This window comes from Terrapene carolina, unplaced genomic scaffold (genome assembly GCF_002925995.2).
Source record: "Terrapene carolina triunguis isolate 2854851 unplaced genomic scaffold, T_m_triunguis-2.0 Scaffold96, whole genome shotgun sequence".
Lineage (NCBI taxonomy): Eukaryota > Metazoa > Chordata > Testudines > Emydidae > Terrapene > Terrapene triunguis.
Window position 1 is genome coordinate 70,582,891 of NW_020664447.1, and position 10,138 is coordinate 70,593,028.

A 10,138-nucleotide genomic window follows, 5' to 3' on the forward strand; every position below is an offset into this window, starting at 1 on the left:
TGAGTCATTTAAAATCTCATCCCTAATGAATGAGGAGCAAATGGAGATGCTATTAAAATCTGCTGGCATGGAAAAATGCGGGTGAATCTCAAAATACACTTTTAATAGTCTACAATTCTTCAGAAAAAAGATTGTAAGCATTAAGTAGGAGGAAGAATTATTTAGAACAGTGCAGGAGTGTGTCTAAAAGTAGTGAGATGAAACTGAGCAAAGGGAAAAAAGGCTAAAGTCTGTTTCAGTTAATCTCCCAAGAGATGTGGTGGAAGCCCCAACTCTCCAGTCATGTAAGACTGGACTGGACAGGACAATCCAGAATATATTGTAAGAAATCATTCTTGAATGGCACTGAGATGGAATAGCTGGTAAGTGTAGGAAGTAAGTATGTCTTCTGTTCTAGGGTTGTTTTGAAGGAGCTCTGTATTGATTGATTGACATTTTAAAGAACGCCTGGGGTTGTGGTGGTGGGGAAGTCTACCCCATTTTAATGCAGCAGTGATAATTTGGCAGTCTGCTAAAATAGCTCTGTTTTATTTATACTTTATTGATGCAGCATATAAATGAGACACATGTCCCTTAAAGACAGTGTGAATAGCAGACTGCCAAATGAAACAGAGGTGGAGTCCTAATAAATGAGCAATGGGCTGTTAAATGTTGCAAAATCTCAAGAGAAAAGGAAACTGCGATAAAGTATTGGCAAAAGTGACAGGAAGAATGGGTTTCCAGTTTGAAATTAAACTGCTACTAAGGGTTACAAAGAACTCTAGTCTTTTTAAAGAAGAGGATAAGAGCAGAAATTGGTTGATTGTAATGCTGATTACGTAATTCCAATAAGCAAATATGTTCACACAAAGTTCTTTCCTCCCCATGCCATGCATGCCTCAGCCTTCAATTCACACCTTAACATAATTTTTTTAACTTTCAACAAAAATAAAACCACAGCTTGAAGTAATTATAATAATCTCTCAAAGCTAGTCCCTTTCAACTTTCCTTATTTAGCCCTTAGCACATTGAACACTGCTGAGGTTGTTACGGTGGCACAAGATCAGCCTTTAACCATACTCAGGGCTAACTAAATTCTGATTCAGATGTGTTTATTGCCCTAAGATATTTAACAGGAAGTAACCCTCAAGTTATTGTTATATTGAAATGTGCTCTCTGTCTTTTCTTCCTTTTCAACCTTGCTGCCAAAGAATGATTTCCCCCATCTTCTGCAGTCAGGTTTAGAATTTGTTTTGGTAGGATTTTAAAATATGCCAAAAAACCCCACTGTCAACTTGAAATCTAGTCAATTTCAAACATGAGTTAAACAGATACTGCATCTGCCCAGAATCTCTTGCCAATTACTTTGGTTTTACAGTTCTGTTATCCAATTTTTAAAAATGTTTTTCTCCCTTGTTATGTAATATATTTAGGTTGACAGAATCCTTTTTAAAATCCTCTTTCCAATCTCTCTTTCCATGTTACTAAACTCTCCAGTGACTTTTTTTTTTAAAGTGACTTGAAAAATAAGTTTAAAAGAAAAAATTGAGTGGAGAGTTTGACTCTTCTCCTTCCTCTTCCTTCCCATCTACCCTCTCCCCCCCAAAAAAATCTGTGCTGCCCTATCAAAGGAAATTCTTAGCCATACCAATACATTTCCCTTTCTGATAGCTCTAGTTATTCATGTTTGGAGAAACACCGCTATCTATCTAGGTCTCTTGGGCTGTTAAGTGGATTTACTGTAGTTGGATGATTCTGGTGCTTAAATGGAAGAGAATTGATGTTCCTCTTGTTAAAATACAATAATTAGTTTGTTGAGAGAGGCAGAAGGAAAGTGGACATAGGTGAGCACTCAAAAGGTTAAATATTAGCTCAGTGAACAAGAAGGATGGTCTTCTAGATTATGGCAAAGGAACAGAAGTCAGGAGATCTGGGTTTCATTCCTGACTCTATCATAAATATCTTGTGTAACTTTGGGAGAATTACTTAATCTCATTCTGCCTTCATTTCACCACTGATTAAAATGGAGATAATGCTTGCCCCACTTAACAGGATTGTGGAGACATAATTCACTAATGTTTTGTAATGTGCTTTGAGATAATCTTGGAACATGCCAAAGAAATGAAAAGTACTGTTAATGAACTCCTGATGGAATAAGTCATTTACTAGTTCCAAAGGGCACGCTATCTTCTTCTACTTGACTGGAAGTTTGGAATCAGTTCTTAAAGTGTTTGGTGATGGATAACTGGGATGGAGGAATGGAATGTTTCCTCAAGGCATCCTGGAGCACACAAGAAATTTATCTGGTGGTGTAAAAAAAAAAAAAAAAAAAATTCCTTTAAATTTATAAAAATGCCCGATTTTCCACTGAGTTGTGCAATGGGCTTTAAGCAGTATCTAGATGTGTAATTGAAGGAGATTTCAAATTTTGTTTTCGATAACATGAATTTTAAGTATAGCAAGCTAACTAAGAAAATATATCAAACTTGGGCTGCTGCAGCCATGTGCCCAACATAGATACAAAATGAATTACTTGTTATATGGTACAGTGACTTTGGGAGCTACAAAACTAAAGCTTATTATTTGAAGTAAATTCCTTTTTTTGTTTTGCAGCAAATGGTCAGCAGAAACCTCAGGGCGCAGCCATGCTATGCCTCACATTAAGACTTACATGAGGCCATCTCCTGACTTCCAGAAGATTGCGTGGTTTTTAGTTACAAGGTAAATGAACTATACATTCATAATTCCTGCGAACAAAGACTGCAGACCATATTTACATGATGGAGGACTCTGTCTTGAGAAGCAATAACTCTGGAAAAAGATTTGGGGGTTGTGGTAGATAATCCGTTGAATGTGAGCTCCAAGTGCAACCCTGTGGCCAAAAAGGCTAATGCAGTCCTTGGGTTCATATACAGCGGAATCTCCAGTAGGAGTAGGGAAGTTATTTTACCTCTGTATTTGGCACGCTTCTGGAATACTCTGTACCATTCCGGTGTCCACAGTTCAAGAATGATGTTAATAAATTGGAGAGGGTTCAGAGAAGGCCATCAAGAATGATTAAAGGATTAGAAAACATGCCTCATAGTGATGGACTCAAAGAGCTCAATCTATTTAGCTTAACAAAGAGAAGATTAAGGGGTGATTTGATTACTATAAGTCCTACATGGGGAACAAATATTTAATAATGGGTTCTTCCATCTAGCAGAGAGGGTATAACATGATCCAGTGACTGAAAGTCGAAGCTAGACAAATTCAGACTGGAAATAAGGTGTAAATTTTTAACAGCAAGAGTAATTAACCATTGGACCAACTTACCAAGAGTCATGGTGGAATCTCCAGCACTGGCAATTTTTAAATCAAGATTGGATGTTTTTTCTACAAGATAGGTTCTTGGCATTTGATGTGGGAAATTCTATAGCCTGTATTATACAGGAGGTCAGACTAGATGGTTAGAATTGTCCCTTTTGGCCTTGGAATCCATATATCTATAATTAAAATTAATATTTAATGTATGCAGATTTCATTTTTCTTGTAGGGCTAGTTCAACTATCTTTATAATCTTTTTGGTACTTAGAAAAGCAATAATATGAAAAGTTGTATGTAGAGTCCACCTTGTCTTGATCCATTTAAGGTTTCTTCTGTGCATTTATGGAAGACTTTGTAATCTTTCATAAATCTGTTCTCACTGACTTCAGTAAAAGTTTTGCTGCTGCTATTGGGTGGAAACAGGATCCGTCCCAAAGAGCAGAAATGAATGAATGAATCCCCACTCATTAAAGAAAAGTACTTTGTAAGAAATTACGTGTTTAAGTACTAAAAATCAGTAAATTGTACCTTGTGACAACTTAAGTGCATAAGAGATGCTTTGATTTTAATATATTTTTTGTGGCAAAATGTGTTTGCATAGTAAGTCATCTTAGATATTTCAAAGTACCATGTAAAAAAAGATGTCTAGAAGGGATGCTAGAAATGTTTGAAACAATCCCTTGAACAATGTATAGGCCTATCTACAAGTTAATACATGGTGTACATCCATGATACTGCCATATAAACATATTTATTATTATTCATGCTTATTACAGTAGTGCCAAAGGGCCAACCAAGAGTGGGACTCCATTATGGTAGGCATTGTACAAAAACACACATTCTTGGAAATATCAACTTTAACAACTCATTTTTATTGTGTTACCATTAATTAAATGGAAAATCACTTGCCTTAAAGAGCCACTGATGCCTCTCATGGGTAAATTTTAATCTGTATAGAAACAATTCTGCTGCAGCTGTATTTTTCTGCCTCTATACAGACTGGTAAAAATGGCTAGGTGACTAGGATGCGCAGAGGAGCTAGTGTCTTTTCACCCTCTTCTGTAAAAGCCCAGCCTCCCCTCTCCATGAGACAGGTGTCCTGGTTTATAACAGTATGACCGACTCTAACATCCTAAATAGCGATGCAGGGCTCCTGTGATATTTAACATCAGTTGTATTGTGGTAGCATATAGAGGTCCCAATCCAGGTTGAAGACCCATTGTGCTAGGCACTGTACAACTATATAACAAGAAAATTATCACTGCCCTAAAGAACTTGGAATCTAAGATGAGATAACGGGTGGAGGCAATAAACAGATGAGGGGGGGCTAGGGTGAACAACGTAACAAGAAGACTGAACAGAAGCATCCTGTTGTAATGTTTGTACAAGGTTTTGAAAATGTTAAGTGTGACAATCTATGCACTAGGCATCATCACCCAGGGACATTCTGAAATCAGCACTTGATTTTTTTGTGGTGGCTAGAGCTGAGGGTCTATTTTTTTCCCCCTTGTGTACGTAGTTCACCTGATGAATTGCATGAAAGTCTTCCACCCAAGCTTTTATCTTTCCAGTTTGTTTCAATTACATGTGTCTTCTTGAACAGATGACCCTTACAATCACAAGTAAATAATGCCTATTAAAATAAAAATAGGCTTCCCTGCTGCTCAGAACAAATTTTTGACTTATCTAGGAAAGCAAATGGTGGTATATGAGCATATGCTGAAGTTGTCAAAAATCCAAGACCTAATAATAATACTTTGCTCTTCTGTAGCATCTCCTAGCTGCATATATTGACACAATTTACAAACATTAAACTTCACAACGCCCCTGGAGGTGAGTTTACAGATGGGAAAACAGATGCTAAATGACTTGTCCAAAGTCACATGAGTTAGTAGCAGAGCTCAAATTTTCTAGTTCATTGTATTTAATTCTTTCATGATCTATATTCAGAGTCACTAGAAATCCTTCTTAATGTTGATCCAGTGTGGGCTTTGGGGGCTTTATTTTTTTTTTCTTCCTTTGATGGTGAGATGTCTGTTAAGCTCTCCCAATGGAAGTGATGAAAGCTGCAACATTTTGGACTTAAAAGCAAACTGGCCAAAGAACTACAAAATGCACTGTTGGGAACAATCCTGCACTAGCAAAGAGATGGACTAGATAGCCCTAACAGGTTTCTTCTATTTTCTGCACCAACAACTTGCAGCTGATTTATGCAAGAACACTAGCTGAAGAACTCTTAATCTTAAAATGACAAATGGCTGTTAAGCCATGAGCTCATGTAACTTCTACTCTGAGAGTTTATTATTTTCTGCCTGATGACCATGAAAAGTCAGCCATCTCATTCACAGGTAAAGGGAGGCTATTAAACTCTTGGAGTCTCTAACTGCCTTTTCTATAAATTTCAGTGATTGTGTTGAGAAGTAGTGGTAGTTCAGGTCTGTGACAGGAAAATATTCTGAGTTCTTATTTATTTATTTAGTCATCTTTCATTAAAGGGATTGCATGAACTCACTGCTCCATATGCAATAGTTTATGCAAAAAACTTATTAGCCACACTCTGACTCCCACTGCAGTATGTTTTGGGAGGCTTTGTGTTACATAGTTGCCATAGCTACTGCATCACTGGGCAGCGAAAAATTCCATAGAGAAACCCTGCCCTTTGAATGAATCTCATTTTAATTGAGTACTTTAATTGTATTGGGTTTTGTTTCTCTCCAGCTGAAAATGGAATGTTACATATTGTACAGCAATATAGAAAGTCCCTTCGTTTTATGAATCTCAAGTGGATTATCGCTATGTAAATACTTATTAATGTGGTATAGAACCTAGGAGTGACTTTTCATTCTCTTCCAGTCCTGTTAAATCTGTAGCTAGATCTAGGCTCTGGTTTGCCTGTTGATTGCTCTATTTTTTCTAAATTTGTGAGTACCTCTGAATAATGGCATTAGTTTGAACCTCTCATAGTGCAATCGATGTTCTGTGTAAATTTCCCACATAGCTTTGCCATTGCAATTCAGTCCTGACATACTCCCCACCTCCTGTTCTAATCCTGGACATCTCTGGAGGCAGCTAATCTTATTCAATTGTTTATCTTTGTGATGTGTACAACTAGAATGAGGATGAGATCATCAAACACTTTTCTGCATGTGAGCCAGGCCTTCGCTGACAAAGAGCTAGTGCACCGAAACAACTGTCCTGCTGCCTACACTGTATAAGAGCCAAATCCTACCCTCTGCTATAGATGTGCAATCAATTTGAAGTTAGACAACTGTTTATTCTTTGTGCTAAGGTCCCCGTATCTATTACAGAGGTACACTAGTCTGCTTTTCTGCTTGGAGCAGAACCAGAGCTGCCTCCTGAAGTTCCCTCTAATTATTTCTGCAGCCAGCCGTGGCTGGTGCAAAGGGAAATTCCAGACTTTATTTCAGTGTTTTAGACTAACAATTCAGCTCAATGTCTAATTCCCAGCCGTGTCCCAGAACTGCAGTTGGATTCTGGAGAGTGTCTCTTCAGCTCCACTTCCCCTTTGGAGGCATTTGCAGCAGTTGGTATTCCTAAAGATTTCAAGGAGCAAACGAGGCTGAGAAAAGTCAGAGGCAAAAGGAAGAGTCCTTGGGTACATCTACACTGCAGCTGGAGGTGTCCTTTCCAGCTCAGGTAGACGTACACATGATCGCTCTGCTTGAGCTAGAAAGCTAAAAGTAGCAACTTGGCCAAGGTGGTGCAGGCACGTACCCAGTAGATCGGGCATGTCTGTACTCAAGTAGCTAAGCCAAGCCTCCACAGACACACTGCTATTTTTAGTGCATAGGCTAGTGTAGCACTGGCATGTGTAGCACTGGCATGTGTACCGCTGTCCAAGCTGGGAATTACACCTCCCAGCTTCAGTGTAAGCTCAGCTTCTCCCCTTCCCCCCCATCAAATGTTTTGTTGGGGAGCTTGGCTGGCTCTGTGGGCAGAACACAGTTTTCCTTGCAGTCCAGTCAGGGCAAGCTCGCCTTGAGGGCGGGAGGCAGGATTGGAAAAGAACTGGCTCCGGGGAAGGCAGCTCACCTTCCCTCTATACCATGAGGGGAGTGAAGTCAGAAGGGCAGTGCGCCAAATGGAAGATCATGCCTGAGTCCCTATAGCCTGCACCAGCAGCCACATCTCTGATCACAGAACTTAGCCATCTCCTCCCCTCCCCTTCCCTGTGGGTTGTGGATGGAAGGCACCGGACACAGCATGAACATTGCCAGGGCCAGACTCAGGCCTATGGTCAATTTCACAGTAGCCTCCCTCTTCCGTGTCCCTATTGGGGTCCCTATGGTGGCACATGTAGAAGGGACACTTTGAAGATAAGGAGACTGCCACTTGAAGTTTATTTGCAGCAGTCTCTGAGCCCAGTTTTACTCCTCCCCTCTGAAGCAGGGTTGTGGGGACAAACTCCAAAAGGGGAAATAAATGAATAAGAAAATTAGTGCCTGGTTCCCTTGCTCACCTTCATAGAGTGCAGCATGGGAGAGGAATGCAGAAAAGACCCTGGCCTCTGTTTTATAAGGCCAGATGGTTCCTCAGTGTGCAACAGTCAAAATTTAACCTGATATCACTACTAAAGATAAATGTGGCTATTTTCCCTGGTGGTCCAGGAATCAGCATTTCTAACCGGGGGAGACTTTTTACCTGAAAGATTGGCCTCCTCACAGGCATCCAGGTCCCAGCAGGCATCATCTCAGCCCCTCCTTTGGGCATAAAAACTCAGGAGGTATCAGGGCAATAAAAATAATTTATGAACTGTCATCTGACACTTGACGTGCATGCACATGATTTCAAAAGCATTGCTGTGTGTGGTTCCTCTCAACCTAAAAATCACAAGGCCCGAGGTCTTGTCCCTGGGAAGGAAGGGGTTAAGGGGAATGGGATTCAGATTAGTTTCATGCACGTATATGGGGCTTTGGTGTCTGAGATCAGATGCTCATACAAATCAATTCCCAGGTATTTTAGTGATAGAGGGGGACGTTTTATGGAAAGCTGAGACTGTTCAGTCGTCAAAAAAGTTGTCTTGCATCCTGACTCCTGTCAGATGCTATAGAAAGGAATAGAGGTCATATGGAAAGTTGAAGTAGTCTGTGAAATGCAGCAGAAGAAAACACCTCTTTGCAAGTGGTAACTAGAACACATGCAGGACCAGTATTGGCCCTCTGTTGCTTCAGAGCTATCTGCAGGTCTCCCAACCCAGCCCTATGTGCAGTTAGACTACCAATTGGAGCCAGGCTGTCTCAATTGAAGAGCAAAAGGGCTTCCTATAGCCTTGATCAAATGAGGTCATGGCACATTGTCAAGTATCCTGTGGAGCTGTGCACGAATTTCAGGAAGAGATTTGCCCCATTCTCAATCTCAGCAACCCATGGAAAGACCATGACATGAATGGAATGAACCATAATCTACTTCATATCAGAGCATTGCAATCTGCTGCCCATCTTACTTCTATCCTCAGAATCAGGTACAAGCAGAACAAGATGAAACATCTAAATATGTTCCTAATGGAGGCTTGTTTTCAAAGCATTCCTATTTTACTATCATCAGACAATTCTTCATGTTTTGCAGATGGATTGCAGCATTTTTTTTCTTTTCCCACCGGTAGGCCATTACCATTTGGTCTCACATGTGCTCCCATGATCTCTCTCGAGGCTCGTGGTAGCAATAATATTGGCTTTAGGAAAGAAAGAAATTCACCTATTTCTGTCTTCCTGGGCAATTTTATTAATGAGGGTTTCTCTACAGAAAGAAAGCTGATGGAAACACACATACAGTTCCTGGAGTATCATGGATTCAGGACTGACACATGGTGTCAGTGATGTCAGTCATGGGCCTGGGCTGGGGATGAATACTATTAAGAACAAGGTCTCATCTCAGAAGAATGTTAACATGAGATGAAGATGGCCATAATGAAAAACAAGTGGTATCTCAAACAAAAATCCATTTCTTATTGGACTTTATTGGGAATTCTGAACTTCTATACAAGCATGCTTTAATGATCTAGAGTACATATAACACCTATCCACTAATCCCCTCTGCATTTCGCCCTGTCTGATCTGTTGGTAGAGATCTAGCTCCAGTTGTATATTCTTCACTCCCACAATGTGGAGAATCTTGCATTTTCTTTAAGGGATCTTCCTAATTCACTTCAGAAAAAGAGAACACAGCATCCACCAGCTGGAAAACAATCATTCACTGAGGTCTCAGAGCACTGTTCCTTTCGTGGATAACAGACCTTTCTTCTGGTCATGACAGTCAATATGTCTGATAGAATTTTCATAACGCAATCATCCCTAGCCAAGAGAGAAATTCTCCTGTCCTCGTCAGAGCAAAGTTTTCCATCTCTATATGCAATGCCTGCCCAATGGGAGATGAACACCAAGATTTACGTGGCAGACGTCTGATTAGCAGAGTGGAATTTGCATCAAGAAATATTTTGCTGATCCTAAATCAATTTTGGTGGGTTAGTGATTGACCTTTTTGCATCCAGAAATGGTAAATTTACTCCTGGCCAAATTTTGCACCAAAAAGTTCTGTGCAAAGTATTTTAAAATTCTGCATGTTTTATTTGTCAAAATAACACTGTATAATCATGCCAGTTTCAATTATTTTGGTAATTTATTTCAAAATACCTGTCAGCAAGTATGTCTGTAACAATACAGACACACAAATAAATTCCCCCAGAAGTAGAGAGTTAAAGAAACAACCCAATTCCTGTTTCTCTGCCCCTTCCCCCACAGAGCCCAGCTGGCGGGCCAGACACTCTCACCCCTTCCTTCCCCCCTCCTACTCCCCCCCCCCCCCCCCCCCCCCCGCCCCCCCCCCCCCGCCCCCC

General features: G+C 40.2%; 1 protein-coding gene across 2 annotated transcripts in view; it reads left to right on the plus strand.

Annotated features, from left to right (window-relative positions):
- TDP1 (tyrosyl-DNA phosphodiesterase 1) overlaps positions 1–10,138 on the plus strand; it is a 119,844-nt gene that overhangs the window by 43,768 nt on the left and 65,938 nt on the right. For both annotated transcript variants that reach the window (XM_026651483.2, XM_026651485.2), the window contains exon 13: positions 2,593–2,700. In XM_026651483.2, coding sequence (XP_026507268.1) covers positions 2,593–2,700 — 108 coding nt within the window. The remainder of the gene's footprint in view (positions 1–2,592; positions 2,701–10,138) is intronic.